The 21491-nt window shown below is 29.2% G+C and overlaps 2 protein-coding genes across 11 annotated transcripts; one reads left to right on the top strand and one right to left on the bottom strand.

The window, feature by feature from the left end:
• Positions 1-2261: 2261 nt before the first annotated feature.
• LOC132952007 (prostatic acid phosphatase-like) lies at positions 2262-6767 on the top strand. 2 transcript variants are annotated; one of them, XM_061024118.1, is made up of 9 exons: positions 2262-2278; positions 2396-2528; positions 2615-2816; positions 2973-3071; positions 5132-5371; positions 5450-5635; positions 5759-5882; positions 5956-6161; positions 6268-6767. In XM_061024118.1, exons 3-9 carry the CDS (start codon positions 2637-2639, stop codon positions 6454-6456), a joined length of 1224 nt encoding a protein of 407 aa, XP_060880101.1. In that variant the 5' UTR covers positions 2262-2278; positions 2396-2528; positions 2615-2636; the 3' UTR covers positions 6457-6767. The 2 variants fall into 2 exon arrangements, with proteins under 2 accessions (XP_060880101.1, XP_060880100.1); XM_061024117.1 differs by lacking the exon at positions 2262-2278 and having other exon boundaries at positions 2355-2528.
• Positions 6768-8445: 1678 nt separating this feature from the next.
• Positions 8446-20162, bottom strand: LOC132952100 (facilitated trehalose transporter Tret1-like). Of its 9 annotated transcripts, none has more exons than XM_061024248.1 (10): positions 17201-17265; positions 17013-17053; positions 16294-16340; positions 14924-15010; positions 13647-13791; positions 10607-10995; positions 10139-10313; positions 9753-9922; positions 9381-9646; positions 8447-9308 (listed from the first exon to the last, which is right to left on the bottom strand). In XM_061024248.1, exons 4-10 carry the CDS (start codon positions 14972-14974, stop codon positions 9092-9094), a joined length of 1413 nt encoding a protein of 470 aa, XP_060880231.1. In that variant the 5' UTR covers positions 14975-15010; positions 16294-16340; positions 17013-17053; positions 17201-17265; the 3' UTR covers positions 8447-9091. The 9 variants fall into 9 exon arrangements, with proteins under 9 accessions (XP_060880236.1, XP_060880231.1, XP_060880232.1 ...); XM_061024249.1 differs by having other exon boundaries at positions 17197-17255; XM_061024251.1 differs by lacking the exons at positions 16294-16340; positions 17201-17265 and adding an exon at positions 20120-20162.
• Between the last annotated feature and the right edge of the window lie 1329 nt (positions 20163-21491).

The raw sequence follows: 21491 nt of genomic DNA, 5'->3' as shown, positions 1-21491 counted from the left end.
TAAATACGCAGGGAATTTGAATACAATCATCATTAGTCAGTTGTTATACATAGTGATTCTTTTAAAGGTAAACACTATATATCTTTAATCGTGGTAAACACTCATTATCTTCATTATCTTAGAAATTATCTAAAATATTAACGTTTTTGGAAATATTTTTATTACATAATTTTGGGAAAAAATTATTTTGTATATTATTTTTTAACATTATCATTTTTTAAGTTTTTGCTTTTTTTATTGACACAGCATATATTATTGATTTTATATTCCTAAATAAAATATTTTTTCTGAGAATTTCAATAAATTAATATTGAATTAAGAACGAGTTAACTATATAGTTATAAATATTTAAAGTTTAGATAAGTGGAGTGCTGTAGTGGAACACGGATACCTTGCAAAATGTTGGTGCATTACTCCGCTTATCTAGACTTAAAATACTTATAACTAATTAACTTCAAGGTACATATATATACAAATATTCCCAATAACGTTGTTACTTTTCTAGAAAATCAGTGTTCACCTTTAAAAGAATCACCTTGTCTACCTTTATTAAATTATACAATATATTTAATAATATATGAACTAAATTAAATCGTATTTGAACGATAATGCTTCTATTTATTATTATTTATTTCTATATATTTATATTATATTATTAATAATTGTATTATACATCTAAAAAACACGGTTTTGAACTTAATAAATAAAGAATCTGATATTGTGAAAACAAATTACTATTTTAATATTATTTAAATTGATTGGAAGTTTGAAACGTCCAATTCGTAAATATATTTATTCTGTAAAAATTGTGTTTGTTGAGTTTGAAAACGATCCCAGACAATTATTTATTTCGTCTTCTTTTTCTAAAAACATTGTTTTTTTTTTTAAATTTTTATTAGTTTAAAGTGTTCCTGACATACAAAGTTATCTAACTTAATGATAAAATAGTAACAATAATTAACATTTAGACAGTTGTTAAGCGTAATTAATTACAATTATTTACATCAAATTTCAGGCATTTACATCGATAAATATATATAATGATACAATAAAAAGAATTATAAATTTAAAGGTGAGGTATTTTTTTTATATTATTGGAGTTGAGATAGGGCGTCATGAGGACGTCCACGCTTGAGACGCTGGAGGGTAGGCTTATCACTGAGTTTAAAATGTTTCGCGCTGTTGTTTAGTTGGCTAAAAAAATTGATCGTGAGATCTTGTATGTAGTCTTTGATTGATGGGAGTTTGAAGTCTGTGTGGAGTGACTAATACATTGTAATTCAATTATAACAGCACATTGTAATTTACTCAACAATCTTAAGTAAGTATCTCTTGTCGGGTTGCATAAATAATCACCCAAAACGTAATGAATCAATAATGAGCTAATTAAACATGATATATTATAGTGGCCCACGATTGGTACATTATATTTTAGCTGACCATTAAATTAATATATGTTATATGCAACTCGACATTAAAATATTAACTGTCGTTTATATATCTTGTCCTATTTTGTGTATTTTTTAACCGTGTATCCATTTTTATGTAATCACTAGTCCCCATACATGAATATTTCTCCCGATTGGCTGACAGGAGTTCCTTAAAAAAAAATTATTCTATCTGTTAAAAGTCGATTTGTATACAATGTTGATGGTTTTGATATGCATTTTAATTTATGCTGAATAGTGCAAGCAACGTACAATTTGCAGTGTCGAATTCGTACCTATACGAACGTCTGTTTAAATTCATGGTCAATAATTACCTACTACAGACTACGTTTTTGTAATGGTTGCGTCATAATATAATATTTTTTATTAATATTATAATATTTTTACGACAGCATATTAATGTGTAATAATATAATATAATATAGTTCCGTCCGTAAATCACGACCGTGATCATTGAAATGTGAACCATTTTCACGTCTATAGGAGCTCAAAAAATTAACTTTGGCGGGACGAGTGTTCATATCGTTTTTGATATTATGTTAAATTTTAACAACGAGTACAAAAATTATTGACGATGACCCGACCCGAAAAACGCCACGCCAAGGTTCAATATCATTATCTTATGTAAGCGGGTACAAAAGTATTATAATATTATGCAGTGCGGCGTATTGTAAATAATAATAATAATAATAATCTTATACAGCGAATGTCGATGATGACGTAGTAGGTATATTATGCGCATAAACCACAACAGTCCGTCTCCTACCATAACCCCTTCCACCAGGACGCATGCACGCCACATGGTCGGGTGACCCGTCCTATTCAGTATGGTTTGTTAATAATAATATTAATAATAATAATAATAATAATAATAGTAATAAACAACTGCCGCAGCGTGGTTACACTATAAACATAATAGTATAATATATTTTGTTATATTATTATAGTTCTATCGCCGAAAGCGCGTACTGTACACAGTTTGTTGTCACGCTGTCGTACAGACGGTCAGCTGTTTGTGCGGCGCCGTTCAGAAAAATCGAACTTTCACCGACAGAGCACTATACTAAACATATTATATAGGTACTGTATAACTGCATTTTTTGGTGTTTTTTTTTTACTGTTGTTTGTTTCTTCTACGCACGTCGTAATATTATTTACACGTTCAGTTTGCGTTCCACATTGGACATCATGAACGCGGTTAAAAGCGGCAACAACGTTTTTGCGCTATGCGTTTCGCTTCTGATCTCTTTGATATTGTGTCCTGGTGCAGTTTTCGCAGTGTACCACAATAATTATTATCCTGCAGTTGTACACCACGGACACGCGGGAAATAAATCCGATTCGAACACTTTGAGACTGGTCCACGCGGTACGTACGCCAATATTACAACAACAACAATAATAATTTTAATATTTCTACACAACTATAATAATAATATACCAGCAGCGATGTGCATCTGTAGCGGTTTATAAAATATTATATAATATTAATATATGCGAAAACTCATTTTGAAATCGTTTACAGGTGTTTAGGCACGGACAACGGACGCCGGCCGACACGTACCCCCTGGACCCGTACACAAATTCGTCGTGGGAGCCATTCGGGTGGGGCCAACTGACCAATGCAAGTAAATATTATTATTATTTATGAAAAGTATTTTAGAGTATTTAGATTGCCAATTTATGTTGTTACGATTAGCGTAAACATTTTATTCTGGTAGACTCAAGTGACGCAGCTTTGTGCAGAATGTAATATATTATTACGTGATTGACGTGCCCAAAACGACCGATTTCAGTTGATTTTTTTGGGTTATAAGTTCTTTGTGATATCATAATAATAACCGCTGGTAAATTTTGGCCACATTTTAAAAAGGTAGACTTCTTTTAGTTATCACGTACCAATCGTATCAGATCACATATTGTTCACTAATACAATGATAAAATTATATTGTGACCAAATTATTTCAAATACCTTTATTGACTTATTATATATATAATATAATATATCATATTTTCCCAAATGATCCAACACAATTTATAAATATTGAATAATAATAACAATAGTTATATAACTTTACTAATTATATTTGTATAGTGCATATTATCATATCGCGGAATATACATAATTTATTTATTTATTTAATGTTTACAAATGTTTGTTTTTACAACCATTGGATATCACGTTATCATACTAAATTATTTTTCAAACATTTTACTAGGTATTAGGTAGGTATTCAAATAAAACAATACGTATGTTTAATTGGACGTAAATAAAATAAAAGTTTATAGGTGAATGATATGAATAATTAATAATTGATTTATGAAAAAGGACAACAAAATATAAGATTATTTATGATACCTATATAGTTACGTACCTAAACATTTATTTAACACATTAATTTTTTTTATATTGTTACAATACGGGTCGTACCTCATAGCCCAATACAGAATATATAATTGTATATAATAACAAATACGCACGCACCTATAATATATAACTATACTTATATATAATTGATGTATCCTCTTTAGTTATAAGGATCATTTTAATTGTTGGTTGATTCCTTGCATAATTGGAATTGAATTTAGGTATGAACAATGGATATTATGTGCAATAGACATAGAAGGATGGGACTTAAAGTTTATTTGAGATGATGCCACAGACGACGCACGAGAAAGGTTAAATAATTAGCCTTCAATTAACTAAAATAATTAAACCAAACCGGTTTATAACTGGGGAATAATCAATACCTACTTATTTACTTTAAACGCTATACATAATCTTCTTGAAAAACAAAAACAATTTACATACAACACATTTTAATCAAATTGGAGCGAAAATTCAACTCACGATCAAACTTAATAGGAACTCAAATTCCAAATCAATGATTGTAATAACGCCATAACTCGCTGGTGACTAATTTTAGTCCGTTCTCAAAAATAAATAACGAAATTTGATAACAAATTACATTTTAATTTTTTTAGTTACCTATTGAGTAACAGTGTAACACTGTAACTAGTAAATAATATAGAATTTATTTTAATTGTAAGAACAATTTTTTTTACGTTAAGAACTACAATTTTTTATTTTATGATTCAGAAACTCGTTTACAAAACAGTTCGCTAATAGGCTAGGAATTAATGCACGATGGTTTTAGAGATAATAAACATATTTCATACAACATGAAAAAATGAAAGGAAAACTCAATTTTTTAAATGTGTTAACCGTTAAAACTGTAGTTATTATAATATAACATTACTTTTGAGTTTGGACCATTTTTTTTAGTTTAATGGGTAGTGTTAATAATTGGCTTTTTAAAGTCAAATCACAGGCACAGGGCGTAAATACTGTTACTATTTTTGATCAAAGTATATTAGTACCAGACAAAAAATGTGGATTCAATGTGTAAATCGTTGGACTAAAATAAAAATTGAAGCAGTGTTTACAAACAATATACAATGTGTAATGTGTATATACCTATGTTTGCTGTCGCGTGTGTGAGAGAAAAAAATACCGAATTACTGTTTGACATCCATATTAAAAGTTTAATACTGAAACAAAACCACTCGAGGTACCTTATGAAATATTGTTGGTTTTTGTATAAATTATCTAATTGAACAAATATAATATTAATGCATATATTATAATAATAAAAATTATATATTTTTGTTACTAATTTTTAGAATGGTAAACGAAAACAATACGAGCTCGGAAAATTTATCAGAAAGCGTTATTCTGGATTCTTGGATGTTCTGTACTCTTCGAAAAAAGTCACGTTTAGGAGTACTGACGTGGACAGAACCATAATGAGCGCTCAGCTAGTCGCGTCTGCCATGTACAAGCCAGTTGGTGTACAGCAATGGAATAGATATTTAGAATGGCAACCCGTTCCGATACATTCAGAACCTCTGAATGACGACCGAGTAATATTTTAATGTTAAATGTGTTTAATTAATCTCCGAATTTCTACTGTCGGCAGTATACAAATGTGTGTGCTGCAGTTGTTGTTAGTGCGAATAGACTGTCCCAGGTACCACGAAGAAAGACAAAAAATAATGAATTCCACCGAAGTCCTCGAAGAGCTAAACACTTATAGTGATCTTTATAGTTATCTGTCCAACCACACTGGACTGACCATTCGAGATCCCGACGATGTACAGTCGATTTATAGTACATTAAAAGCTGAGGTAGGTACTTAGTATAGTCACTTTTTGAAGTTGTGCATCACACAAATCCACATGCAACACATTTTGTGTTATTGCGCTTATGACTTTTAAACCATAAAAACGTGATTTATTTTGCTATCCAAGTTGGACTACGGAGTTGCCCTTCCAAGTTGGACGGCCAAAGTATATCCAATGAAATTGGCCAAAGTGACATCTAGAAGTTTCATACTAAATGCGTACAATGATGAAATGAAAAAGCTCAAAGGAGGTATATGGTAACGCATAACTGTAGATACAATACTTACCTACGTAAAAATATGTTTAATGCTTTTTTTTTTAAGGTCCGTTATTAAAACAAATACTGGAAAATAGTAAAAATAAAATAAGCAAACAGTCCACACATCAGTTGTATGCCTACGCCGGTCACGATTCAACTGTATCCAATCTTTTGATTGCCTTAGGTGTATGGGATGAGCAGATTCCCACGTATAATATGTTGGCATTACTAGAGCTACACGAATCGAAGAAAGGAAATTTCTACTTAAAGGTATTTAATGAAATTAATTACATTTTTCATATTATGTATCCATATTTAACAGATCACTGCAGTTTTATGTACCTTCATTATAATTTTTTTTTTTAATTGCCTATAGGTGTTTTTGCGCAACGAATCATCGACAGAACCTTATCGTTTACAAATACCTAATTGTAAAGAAGATTCGTGTACTCTGGAACACATTTCGAACTTGACTGCGAACGTGATACCGTTGAATTTGAATGAAGAATGCAAGACTGATAATCCCGAATTTTCGAATTTAACATTTATTGTTAAAGGCCCATAAAATTATCTTTAGAGATGGATTAACGGATAAGATTGCCCACTCTTATACAGTTATATTTGTATCATTAGATATATTTGATTGGTATTACCGGATATACGATTAATATGTGATTACTTTTTTATTTATTTAATTTACACAACGATTTAATTTATTTTCATTTTTCAAGAAAAGCAATGAATACGTTTATACGTGAGCCTCCTATTTTTCCATTCAACAATGTTATTTTAATTCTGCCTGAGTTGTATTACTGTCTGTGTATGAAATGATCTCAATTTCATAATTTTTATATTAAAAAAAAATATATATTTTAATTTGGGAGTTATTTTTTATTGCAAATTATTTAAAATAACAAAAAAATATGCTAAAACTCTAAAACAAGAGTAATATATTTAAAAGATATTTTATAGAGGGTATTATCTACTTTAAAAATCAATGTTGATTGCATACATTTACAAAGTCTTCACTCTTCAGTATTATAATATGATGTACGATTATAGTATTATTATACACCATATTTAGTTATTATTTTTTATCGATTGAATATCTACTTAAAACATAATAATATTATATTAAATTAGATATCGGCGGAAACACTTTTTTTTAATATTTCTTGTTGATATATCAATGTATTTTTATCTACTTGATTGTCGACTATATTGACAGTGATATTTTTAATAATATAATAGCACAATTAAATAAAACTATCCAATTTTTTTATTCTATTTTTCCGCTTAACCACATCCTTAAATGGCAAAATATGTAAAGATGGGCTTCAACACAGATACAAATTAGTATACAATAACTTTTACCTATATACCATTATTATGCTAATATGCGTTAAGTATAACAATAATAACGAGTTCTTACCTTGCGTGTGATTTCTCTAGCATATGATGGCCAAGTTGAGAGTTCGATGGTCAGTGGTTTGTTCCATGAAAGCTCCAGATCAGTTTCATAAGAATTATTATCGCGAACGACTAAGCTAACGTCGTGTCGTATATTATATTAAACCGTCGAATATAATGAAACATGTATAGTTAATTCTATATTAATACACATACTATTTACCCACCTATTAATTTCATATAACATTAAAATAATATCGATCTCGGTTTTTTTAATGTGTATTTAAATTTTTTATTATTTTGTGTTATGACTTAAAAAGCAATAAAGCGTTATTTGTAACATTTTTTTGTTTTTATATCCCGATGACTTGATATGAGTGAAATTACTTAATGACTTGAGTTTAATGATTAAAATGTGGTATTAAGTATTTAAGTATAGTTTGATGAACGGCCTTGTCTATTTTTTGGTAACCTCCTGTAGTACGAAAATTATTGCCAATTCACTTGTAAGTTACTAATTTTTATTGGTAATTTGTATAGTTGTGGCGTTATGAAAAAATATCCGTTGGACTTTAAATTTGTATGACTTGCTCTAACTGATTCACTGAATATATTATGAAACAGTTCATCTCAAACCTCATTATTGAAAATTGCGTGTTCGAATGTTTTTAATATAGCTATGGCTTCTGATTTATATATAATATATATATGACCAGTTGGTAGATAGTTTTTAATTGCATTTTAGTTTCTCCACAAATAATTGGTGCTCTCGGAGCACTTCTCTGTCATGTGTAATTTTATTCGATACATCTAAAATTATATTGTTAATTCTTGTGTGCAATGGATATGAAGACAAAAATAGTCAAAATGTTTGTATTCATATGAATAAATTTACTGGCCACACGTGGAATTCAATTCAATAATTAATATAGTTTGATAAGAGAAATATGCGTAAATAATAATTATTTGTAATATAAAAATAAATTTTTTTATCGTGGATATTTATTTATTTACATTTTTTGTACAAAAAAACTAGCCCAATTAATTCAAATCTAGTTTAAATACAATAAAAACAGTAACATTTAATTTTACAAAACAATGAAAAGGTAAATCTTTATTCATTATCGCTTAAATAAACCAAGGTAAATATTCATATTATTGAGAAATATTTAACGAGGTATTATAGTGTTTAAACATTAAACCAAAATTAAACATTTTATATTAAACGTGAAGAATATTACAGTATTAGATTAAAATATTATATTAATAAAAATAAATATTTCAAAGGTGATACAAAAAAGTATGACTAAAACATTAAAATAACAGTAATTACATGAATAATAAATAATAATAAACATAGAAGTAGGTATTTAAAAAAAATATATGTTGAACACAACATAATGTTCATTGATTGTATAAAAATATGTAGGTAATTATATTATTATATGTATGCACTAAATTAAATATTTACCTTTTTTTCTCGTAATTTACTTTAATGATATATCTAATAAACACATATTTTATAAAACAAATAATAACAACATAATATTACAAACTTGACTAGGGTGGTTTAGTAACATATAAATTTAATTTAAATTTTAAAACTAGACCATTCAAGCGTAAACACCAACGGTACAGAGATCGCGATCTCCTATCTGAACAAACATAAATGTATAGTAGGTTTGGGTAGCGTGGTTGAGTGTCTTCTACTTCGCTTCAAATTTACCTTTTTTTGATGTGTTTATTAACAATTGCATCTAATTTGTATTTAAATAATAATAACTACCATTCTATTTGAAAAATTCAGATATTTCTTGTAATGTTTTGTTTTCAGTTTCTGGTAAATAAAAATAGAAATATACAGTACCAAATAAACCCGAAATACCAAATAAAGTAAATGTATTGTAAAAGTTCACAAAGTTGGACAACTCAAGATAATACTTGATCATGAAGAAAGATATTAAGTAACCCATTGCCCCTCCAGCGCTGCAGGTAATGTTTCTACTCCTGAAATTTATTAAAAACAAATCAAAGGCTTGAATTAAAATCCATTAAAAAAAAAAAAATTTTTATGCTCACTTCATTGGAAATATCTCGGTAAGAAGTACCCATGCGATAGGCATTATCCCAAGCGATGACATGAAAGTAGTAGTTAGAAAGAGTATTAACACCAGCCAAGAAGTTATAGGTTTTGAGTTCGTCCAATACACACCGATTAATCCAATTAATATATAACAAATTGAGCAAATTAATAACGTCGATAACGTGAGGAATCGTTTGCCAAGTTTGCTGATCAAAAATATCGTCATTATTCCTCCAATCGTTGATAAAAATACTGAAAACGCCTATAATATTGTAAACAATTTAAAAGCGATATCATTAAAAATAATGCATAATCGTCATATTATGTTTTTAGATCTTAGACGACACACTCAAATAGTCATTACTTACTAATGTAAACTCGACGTTAATGGGTGCACCGAATTCAGTAAACACTGCCACTAGATAAGGTCCGTACTGTATTCCAGACAATAAATTCGCAAAAAAAATGTACACCATCAACAGACGGAACGGTCTGTACACTTCAGGCCGAAGGAGTTGTCCCCAAGAACTCGTTGCGCCTTTCTCGTCAGGAAAATAATAATATAAATACTAAATATTATAATATTATTATAATTTATGTTATACGGCGAATGCCGTTAAACGTAAAATACATATTATGTAGGTAATAATATTATCGATATAAACCAGATACTTACGTTATTCATCAAATACTTAATTAATTATACTGCATCATATTGGTTTTCACACTATAGGTATAATAATTAAGTACCTACCTGTCTCGGTGTCGTCATCTTCATGTACCATAGTTGTAGACGTATAAGCTATCATTTCTCTGAACTCTTTGCTTGAACCTGTTTCGTGTGACGGCCACCCTCTCAATTTACCAAGCGTTTGCTGAGCCTTTAAGGGTTCGCCTTTGGTCAACAACCACATTGGAGATTGCGGCGTCTAAACAGTATAAATTTAATCAAAATTATAATCATGACTTGGTGAAAAAAAATTATTTTGGTCAAGGAACTACATTCATTTGATTTTTTATCTTGATATATAGGTAGGTGTAATAAATGTAATTAATACCTAAGTACCTATTTAAGAAGCAAATTTTTGAACTTTTTTTAAAATTTAACGTTAACTGGTGGTCGAAATGATTTTTTTTTTGGAGCCGAAAGGTACCTATTTAGGTTATATCAAAGACAATTATTATATTAACGAGGCGTAGTGTTATTACATATTTATCTAACCATAAACAGTATGGCAATGGTCACGATCGGGATTGACATGCCGATGAGCACGGTCAGCCTCCATTCCAATGTGATAGCGTATATCAATGTGAACAGCAACGAGCCAACGAAGTAGAAGACGTTCGTCGCCGACATCAGCGCGCCCCTAAGCTTGGGCTCGCACACCTCGCCAATGTAGGCTGAAGACGGGCCTCCCGAGTATCCGACGCTAATCCCCATCAGCATCGAACACGCATACAACGTCTCGACACTGTTGGCGTAAAAGAACATGATCTGCGACACTATGAACGGCAAGTTGGTTATTATCATGCACGTCTTGTGACCGAAATGGCCTAGCGTCAACGAAGATAGTGCGCTGCCCAGGGGCGTGAACAAGAACAGAAGACTACCTGAAAAGTTATTGAGTATAAGACTTAGGTAGGTACTGCATGTTTTAAATTTAAATACACGAGGTGGAATCAGTTGTCGGATAGAGACCTGTATATTGGCATTGCAGGTAGGAGGTGCTAGGTGACTAGGGGGATGTATTTTTAAAAATACACAATCATTTCATATTAATACACATTATAACATATTATGATCCAAGATTATTTTTTAATCATTAGAAATTAAATATATACAACATAATATCTACAACATACCTATAATTACCATTGAGTATCTACACATATTGAACATTGAATTTATTTGTTTATATTTAATTATTTCTATACCTATACTATATAAGTTACCAATATGTACCAGTGATGTATTTACGGGGGAGTGGGAATCAAGGGGATCAACCCCCCCCTTGTAGGCTGTATATAATATGCAAAATTGTTCAGAGTCAATACTTAAGGTACCTTAAGGTACTTTAATCTACCTTTAAAAGCGGGGCTACTGGATAAAATCATATATCCCTCCCCCAGGATAAAAACCTAAATACGCCACTGATATGTACTGATTGCTATAATATGAATCTAAGACGTTTAATACAGTTTTGACCTATTTATTCGTTTTGGTTGAAATTGTTTTTCCTAATTTTAAATTTTAATAGAACATGACGTATACAATTCATTTATATTGTCAAAATTGACATTTGTGTATCGAAGATGTCGGGGAAAAAATTAGCAACGGACACAAATATTCTGAATATGTTTCTGAGTAGGTAATTGGTTATTAGGTACTCTATGCGGTTTAGCTATTATGTAAGTAGTACTGTAGTAGTAGGTATGTCGATTGGCAAAAATGATAACATGTGTGGTTTAGCGTTTATTTTATAGTTCGTAGTTTTTAATTACATAAAATACTATCATATTATTACATACATAGAATATAATTAATGTATTATATATTTATATGCATTCCAAACACTACACTTTACATTAAATTCAATTTTTTACGATAAACCCGCTAAAAACAATAAACGGAGTATAATGTGTTACGTGACTATTTACCGAGGTTTAAGTTGGACTGTACAAACATATTATATTCATACGTTTCAATATGGAAATACAATCAACAAAGTGCGGCGATAATCCACAATAATAATCAATACTTCACATTTATAATATATTATTCTATGAACCGTTATATTATATAATATGGCATGTTATTATGTGACTTATTTTTACAGAGATTTAACTTGTGGCTTACAAATTCATCTAGGAACACTCACGTGTTAATATTTTATAAATACAATGCGTTTTAAATAACAATCAAGGACGATCGTAGAAGCGCACAAATAACTTTATAACCCAACAAAGAACTTGTGAATAATATAGGTGACGTGATGTGCATCTTTCTCTCCTCGTATTCATTGGAAAACCGATAACATAACTCATCGGACAGGAAATTACGAGGCTGAAAAATATTCGTACAAGACTCCCCGCATTTTGCGTTCTGCATACCAACTCCGTATAAATATTTAGGTACCTACTCGTGGTCGTCGATGCGAAAATGATTCAATCGAGGTTCGAACGGCATGAATGATAGTAAATAATAAAGCCTGACTGACTGATGGCGGAATTTATCACTGTTACTTGTATACAAGTTACTTATAAGTCCGTATATACATTGTGAGAACAACGGCTGATCAATTTATACCACAGTCCATATGGAATCTAGGACAAAAAAGCCATGGGTAAAAAAGCCACGGAAAAAAAGCCATTGATAAAAAATGTATTAGAAACAATTTGACTATACATTTATATAAATTAACTTTTTGACTAATTTTAATTATTGTTATATATTATATGAATATTTGACAACTATTGCTTACACGAGCAATTTTAAATTGTAAATTTTAACTTTTTTAAATTGTATTAATTGCATTAAATTTTAAAATAAATAATAATACATTATAATACTTGATTTATTGTTTTAGCACAAAAACAAATCGATATATTTTTTACCCATGACTTTTTTGTCAGTGGCTTTTTTTATCCAGTTACCGTCTAATGGGGTACGTTAATTACGAGTTTCCACTACACCATGTCGTGTTATGTCAAATATATTATATTCAAGTTTTATAGTTAAGCCGGATTTACACGACACGGCGTAGAGCAAACTCGTCTTTACATGCATGTGGACAAGTGATAACCACGATATCCACCTTCGGTCTGCAGTACCAGTAAGAACCGTTACGGTTTAACAAGAATAGTGGTCACCGATATTTTCACCCACGACACGCATCGTCTGTTTATGCCTGTTTCCGATTCGCCGTTTAACACTGCGTTCAGTTCTGTTAACACTCCACCGAAACGAGTCCTTGTAGGTATATAATACACGAGCCTCATCACTTCCGATTCGATCAAATGCGTCCTCTACCTGTTTCCGAGGATTACGGGCCGAGGACTGCGCGTCAAGGTAAGACTCACATCAATCACTTATATTTATGATATTATATTCACAGTTCACACTTCACGGGTTTATCGTACTATCTAAGACGCCTGTACGACCGTTATTATGAATTAATTGTAGTCGAAAACAATTGTGTAACCGGCATATCATTTAAAACTGTCAAGTACAAATAATTTCGTATAGAAATTCATCGTCTTACCGAACCAAGATGCTTGTTCGTCTGTCAATGGTGGCAGTCCGTTTTTGCTCTTATCGCTAGCCAATGCTCCAATAATTATTGTTGAACACGTGATTTCTATGCCGATCCCGGTCTGTATGAAACACGGTCCAGCTAATGCCAAGCTCTGCAATGCAAAACAACGCCGCGTTTAATGTTAGAATACAATTTGTATGAGTTAGGTACATCTGTATTATAATAATTATAAGTATGAATATTTACTATACATAAAATAATATTGTAATATTAACACTTTTTGTTTTTTTTTCGTGTCAACTAAAAATGAATGTGTTATTTACTAGCATATTGTTATTGAGGTCCACAAGCAAGTGCATTCGTTTTAAATATTAATATGGATTTTTCTAATGCGGCCTGAATTAAGTGCTAGGCGTAGTATATCAGGTAATCGCGGTGTACATTTATTTGTGTGACCTTTTTATTATTATGCGATTAATAATTTGTTATTACATTTTGTGTGATATTATTGCAAGTTTAGGTCGCGGCCAATGAGCCGCATGATTTCGCCCTGGAAAACAGCATGACGTGAGCCAACTTAATAATAATATTATGTAATCGTATACATTTTTAATTAGAAGGTTATATCTAAATATATAACTTACATAAAATAATCGTATGTATGACACAAGTTTCCTTTCAGCCTATATATTTAAAAAAACATATTGTCATTTGTAAAAAATCTATCCGTTTGTACCATTTAGATACATTTTAAATTATTATTGTAACCCACTATATGGATAAACGTATGCAGTTTTTAATTGGTTTTCTTCTGATACTTGCAAATACATTAAATTGTTAAGCCATGCCTATGATATAAAGTCGAAAGTAGTTACGATAATCTAACTTAAATCGGTGTTTCAATATAAATCAGAATAAAGCTCGTACCATAGGTTATGTTAGTCAACATAATTTTAAAAGCAAAAATTATAGGTTTACAGATTAATATTGAAATTAATGATATTGTTGGATAAACATCATACAAGTGGTATGATAATCCTATTGGATATGTGTTTGATATTGTAAGCAAATAAGTTATGTAAGATATAAATAAGAGTTTTAATTTATAATTATTTGAATGTTAAGCACCTTCCACAACATAAAAGATTTCTGTAAGACTATAAAAACTGTATGAATATGAATAAAATATACTATTATAAAATAATTTAATACATAAATTATTTGTATCGTAGACCATAGTTAATACTTCGTTATATTATACAAATATTTGAATAATAACTAACTTGAGCGAAAATGGATTTAAAGCTGTATCTATAGTTAATATTGGACTCCATTTCTTTTCTCAGATCAGTTGTATTTTGCAAAGTTTTCTGTAAATTAAAAAAAGTTAATACAGAATTATCTGAAAATTTAAAGTCCAATTGTTGTATTAATATTGATTTAAAACTTAAAAACTAATAACATAACTATTTATGTCTAAAAATAATCAAACTAATATCATACAAATAAAAATAAAAATAACTCTGCTATACAGAAGTAGATAGTAATTTGAATCAATATTGCTGAAAAAACTGGTTTTTAAATTGTCATTGTGTGTATAAAATAAAAATATAGGTATACTTTAAAACAGTATAACTAATATTGTTAGTCATTGTATAAAATATATCTAATTTTGTCCAAATTTAAACTTAAAATATCTATAAAAAAAATTGTTAGTATTTTTTTAGATTTTTTGAGTACAATATGAACTACGTAGTACGTATGAGAAAAATTGTTTTAAATTTTCAATCCTTAGCTATAAAAGTTAACAATTTATAATATTTAACTACAAAATAATTTTCAAATTTTCTTGATTTTGATGAATTTTGTCAAAATTTGAACTTAAGCCAGTGGCGTATCTACGGGGATATGGGGATCATATTCCCCCTGGTGACAAAATTTTGTACACAATACAACATGTATATAATAATACGAGTATAATATGTGTATAATGATTGTCTATTAAACAATTTACATCTCCCCCCCTTGAAAAAATCTTAGATACGTTACTGACTTAAGCAAGCATAAAAAAATATTGGAAATATGTATTTTGATATTTTATAGTTGGTATATAAATAAAATACAATTAACCTTGTATTACATTTTCAAATGTTTGAATAAATCAAAAAAATTGTTACCGACATTTAAAGAAAAAAAATTTTAGATGTCTATATAATTAACTCAAAAAGTGTCAAAATATTTTTAAAATTTTATCATAAACAAGCAATGATAATAATAATATAAATATTTGGTAAAAATTTCAAGTATCTACAGTTATTAGTTTTTTAGTTACACTAACAAGACAAAATCAATTTCGTCAAAAACCGTTTATGTGTAAAAATTCCATTTTTATTTAATTTTTTTTTTGTTTTGCCAATAATTTTGATAAACACTAGGAATTTAAAATTGTAATCTTCCAAAAGTACCAACTAGATCCAATTTTCTACCAGAAACCACCAAAAATACGATAATCAAAGCATTTTTCCCTATAATTTTCGTGCACACAAATAAAAATATCAAAAATAACACACATTTTTACCAACACATTCATCGCTCCGTTCAGAACCTGAAATAGCTGACGGGCTAAAATTATAAATAAATTTGAAACAATTACCTCTTTAAACTACACATGAATTCAAATAAATGATTCCAATTTAATCTCTGAAACAAAAGTTTGTAAGTTTTTATACCCAGATAAAATGTTAATCAGTATAAAAAATGCTATCACAGACTTCTTATGGTCCAATCAAAATTAGATAATTGATAATAGATTATTTTTTTATGATAAAGTATAATATTAATACAAGACGTGTTGTTAATGATTCTAAAATGATAAACATTTCTTAACAGAACACACATATTTCAAATTTCCATTTATTTTCAAGTATTTCCAAAATATTTATTCGATTAATAAATAAATTAATCATTATTACTTATATTTTTAAAATATAGGGAGTTTATAAAATTTATTTTAACAAAATAACATAAACAAAAGATTTTTCAGAACAATAAGAAATATTAGTTTTATATTTAAAATTATTTCTGTAACAAATCAAATCTAAACGTATAATTACGAAAATGGAGAGTTTTACTTCTTATGGTAAATATTATGTTCTGTGCATTTTTTTCGGTAACATTTTTAATTTCGGTATAATTATGTATAGTTTATTCATAATTTGCATAGGTAGGTAATTAAAATCTTAAAATAATTAAATTCTTATTTAATAATTTGAAACAAAGAAATATAATAGTTGGGTACCTATTAAGTATTTATATAAATAAAAATTCATTACCAGAAAAATATAATATAGAAATAATAATATTTATATTTACCTTTTACTTATAGTTGATGATTTTCTTTCAATAGTAGGTACCTAAAAACAATAAATAAACCAATTTATTGATTATATTGTTTTAAAATTAACACTGTTAAATAAATAATATATCATGACTTTCGGAATTTCAATGTCTTAAGAATATTTATAAGAAAATATTATCTTCAAACAAAAACGTATACCTACTGAGTTTATTCTTTTGTGTAATTGCATCAGTTTATGTGCATGTGATTATCACTCAATTTACACTGATCTAAAACGCGTACACGGTATTTCACAATAATAATTATTAAGTGTTTTAGAATATAAAATCTTATCGTAATATATATTATATTTTAAATGTTATATTTGTAAATTAAATTAATATCTTCAAATTTTATTTTTGGTATTTAACTATTAATAACACATTTAATTTTAAAATAAATATTAAATATCTACGTGGATATAAAATCAGTTAATCTGAAATCGTATTATGTAGTTATAAAATAAACGGTATCTTATTCAAATTGCAATAGAAAATATTGTTTACAGGTTGAAAGTTTTATAAATACAAAAGTCAAAAATACATAAAAAATATGCATCTTAAATGAAAACAACTATTTAAGATACCTTTCATCAATTCAAGATCTACTATAATATTACGCTTTCCGTACAGAAAATATTATATAAATAAAATGTTCCTAAAGTGGGTATAAATACTAAAATATTATCATTTACTGTTTACTCTGTTAATCACTCAGTTTAATTTATTTTAGTTAGTTGAAATCTTAGTGTATTAAACTACTAACATAATATTTGTTGTTTATAAATATTGAAAAAGTTTTACGTCTAAAAAAGATGGTCACAGAGAATTCATAAATCTTGGTACGAGTTGATTGGAAAATGAAAAAATGCATCATAGGGATTTGGAATTTAGTAGTGTTGTACAAGTCAATCTATAATGAAGTAATCGAAAATCTGGTAAAAGTTTTCTTATGCAGACTCTGTTTCCTGAATCCTTTCCTATATTTAATTATTAGATAAGTTCTAATAAGTAATAGCAGTTGGACAATACCTTTGATGGAAGCTTTGAACCTAATACAACTAAATTCGTGTACCTAATATGTTACGTTTGTGATATATTGATGCGCACCTACCTACGGATATTACCGCACCCGACCTCCTTAATGGTGATTCGTCGGAGGGTAGGTAATTGGAATTCCTTATTGTTACTTGAAGTGTTTTAAACACTGAAGACAATCGTAATAATTGTTACTGAACATGCACATTGAGTTGGCACTTAGCAGTTTATTCTGATAAAATTGATACAATTTTCGCAATTGCCTTGGTTCACTTTTGTCTATATTTGGGCAGTATATAATATCAAGTAATAAATACTAATAATAACTAATAACTAATACGTATACATCCCACATTAACACTATCACTTATATAAAATAATTTATTGTTTAATTTATTTTAAAGTGGTTAGATACGTAATTGTCAGTTGTATGTGCTAATTAGACATAATAAGCAGTGTTGGGTAGTAACGTAACGAAATTAACGCATTAATGTAACAGTATTACTTTGTTTGTAACGTAATTTCATTATAATTATTTCCAATTAACGAAAATTTAATTTAAATTACTTTTGATAAGTAATATTTCTATAGTGGAACGCGTTATACTTTGGTTTCCACCAGATCACGTTTGGTTAATTTGTCTTCCCAAAGCGAATTAATAAAAAAATATAATATAATAATATATTATTTAATTATATTTCTATAAATAGGTACATAGAGCACGTTTTCTATGAATATCTAGCGTAGACTGTTGTTATTAAGTTTTTATATACACAGATATAATTATTATTATATAATATAATAAGTTTTTTATACATCTTGATTGACTGACTGACTGACTGACTGATTTATGATATGTAGTCAGTAGTTTCGTGTAATGATGTAAGAAACCACTAATAGAAAACATTTTCGATATGTATCATCACCTATACCCAAGACTATAAATAATACCGAATATATCGGTGGGGCGGCGTCGTAGCACACTCCTGCTAGCCTCCGTCGTCTTGTTGTCGTCGCTTCCCTTGCGATCACACCCGCCGAGCCACCAGAGGGTCTCGCGTGTCGGCTATCTGGAGCACGTGAATCCCGCGATACCGTCACGCCACCACCGGGGTGGTTGGAAAACGTGCTTTGGCGACCTACCACCGAACACCCCAAGTGCATTTTCACGTACCCCTATAACCCCACTTCACCGTCACCTTGTCTACTGATGCCTTCGATCTAAAAAACGGAGAATGTCGAGTTTCTGCGGACGCATTCTCATCGGGAGCAACCTCAGCAAAGCAATCACGCACGAGAGTTACGAGTGGTTTTTTAGGGTTGCCCCACGGATAAAAGGTCGCCGTCCAGAACCTCGGACATGTTAGTCACCTCGTCTGAGCTCTTGGTCGGGATTACATCTTCCACTATGACTACAACATGTACTCGAATATTTCGTTCTGCAATAGTTATTTTCATAAACTATCTCGATATTTTCAGTTTGGAAGGAGTCACAAAGACAGAATATAAAGAAAAGAGTTGATATGCACTATAGATCAGTGGTTCCCAACCAGGGAGGAATTTAGATATTGCACGTGGGGAATATCCAAATAAAGTGATGATGAAATTACGAAAACTTTGTTGTTAAAATAATTATGCTATTTTATAATCAGTAAAATTGAAAACAATAAATTAATTTTACTTGTACTATTACATATAAAAATATTTATAAAATTGTATTAAAAAATATAAAAATAAAACTATTAATCATTAAGTTACCTAATTTATATTTTATTTTTAAAACGATAAAAAAAGAAATGCAGTTAGTTGTTTATTACATATATCACTGCTCTAGATAATATGGTGTAACTTGTTGGGGAATCTGTTATATTTAGATAAATGAGAGAGAGGGTTTTCAGAGACGTATGAATTATATTTTAACCGTAACTCGGGAGCTTCAGGAAAGATAGATCAAATATTCAGTTCTAGTTGATATGTTTTATTATTATACAGTAAATTACAACAATCTTAGTTACAGATTAAATAGAGTAGAACGAAAGACTTACGAACAGTATGAGTTCCTTAGTGGCGGGCTGCTGTCCTTGTCCCGGAACTAACTTAACTAACTAACGTAACATGGTGTATGGTTTATATATTATTATGCTAACAATTGAATGTATATATATATACCCGGATAAATATATTATGTATATAAACCTTCTTCCGCATTATTAATATTTATGTTTATACTTATACTTTAAAGTATATTATGTAACAGTGTCGCACAATATGTGATCCGCTACAATGGCTCAACTATATTTAACCTGAAGTGTCGATGTTCAGATAAGTTTGTTTTACTTCTGGGGCTTATGTTTACTTTTAAATCTTAAAATTAATATTTATTGCTAAGGACAAAATACGAAAGCATTAACATAACAGACGTAGTAATCGTAACTTTGCTGCACTCAGATCAAAGAATAAAAATATATTTAGTAAATCATGTATAAAAAAATACATTTGCCCGCGGTGCACGTGTTATCTTCTCCTTATTTTTTCCAATAATTTAACTCTATAGTGGATATTTTTATTTATTGACTAACTATTGCAGGTAGATCTCTGATTAATCATTCGAATAAACTAATTATAGGTATAGTTTTTCGGGTTTAAGAATCTGGATATTATAATATGATTGTAGTTTCTATAAATGAATGATGTTTTTAGATTCTGAGCGGAGCGAGAAAGCTAGTGGTTTTACAATGTTGTTTTTTATTTATTTATTTTTTTTATTAACCAAACAAAATTTCTACCAGAAGGAGTGCCTTAATTTTAACATATAGTATCTTATCTTTTAGCAAATTGGAACAAGATGGTATTTTTCAATAGTTATTTAATGCCACGAGACAAACCACTGACAAATTACGAAAAACTGCTAAAAACGGGATTTTATTTTCTAACGTTTTGTTTATTACCATAGAAATGAATAAAAAATAATAATATTATAATATTAATTCGAATATAATATAATACTATAGTAAATAGTAACAATATAAAATATCCAAAATTTCAAACTGACAAACCATCTCCGCTCAGAATCTTTTTTCTTATACAAATATATTATATCATTGAATTCAAGTTTAATAAATAATCCATTATACATTGACCCACATGTAACCTACTGTACAGCGGAGCGAAATCCACTTAACCACTTTTTAAAAATTTTATTTTGCTTCTTGAAATGGAATTAATTGCAGACACTAGCCTACCCCTTTAAGTGTAGTTGAAACATTTATTTAAATGTTTTAAACGTTGACTTCCTAACTATTCCATGGAGACCTCTGGTTCGTTCATAGGCTGATTATCGTCGATAATATTTTGGATTTAACTAATTATTAGTAAATACTTAATTAATTATTACAATAATTCAAAAATTAACCAGAT

This window comes from Metopolophium dirhodum, chromosome 9 (assembly GCF_019925205.1).
Source record: "Metopolophium dirhodum isolate CAU chromosome 9, ASM1992520v1, whole genome shotgun sequence".
Taxonomy (NCBI): domain Eukaryota; kingdom Metazoa; phylum Arthropoda; class Insecta; order Hemiptera; family Aphididae; genus Metopolophium; species Metopolophium dirhodum.
This window is presented reverse-complemented; position numbering and strand designations above follow the sequence as displayed.

Bases quoted from the DNA above. Each gene is read 5' to 3' on its own strand.
- LOC132952007 (XM_061024118.1), top strand. From the start codon at position 2,637: ATGAACGCGGTTAAAAGCGGCAACAACGTTTTTGCGCTATGCGTTTCG. The intron at 5,372-5,449 runs GTAATATTTTAA...TGTGTGCTGCAG, and splicing joins AACCTCTGAATGACGACCGA to TTGTTGTTAGTGCGAATAGA. The intron at 5,636-5,758 runs GTAGGTACTTAG...TTGCTATCCAAG, and splicing joins ATAGTACATTAAAAGCTGAG to TTGGACTACGGAGTTGCCCT.
- LOC132952100 (XM_061024251.1), bottom strand. From the start codon at position 14,974: ATGGAGTCCAATATTAACTATAGATACAGCTTTAAATCCATTTTCGCT. The intron at 10,314-10,606 runs GTTAGATAAATA...TATACTGTTTAG, and splicing joins CCATTGCCATACTGTTTATG to ACGCCGCAATCTCCAATGTG. The intron at 9,309-9,380 runs GTGAGCATAAAA...AATAAATTTCAG, and splicing joins ACCGAGATATTTCCAATGAA to GAGTAGAAACATTACCTGCA.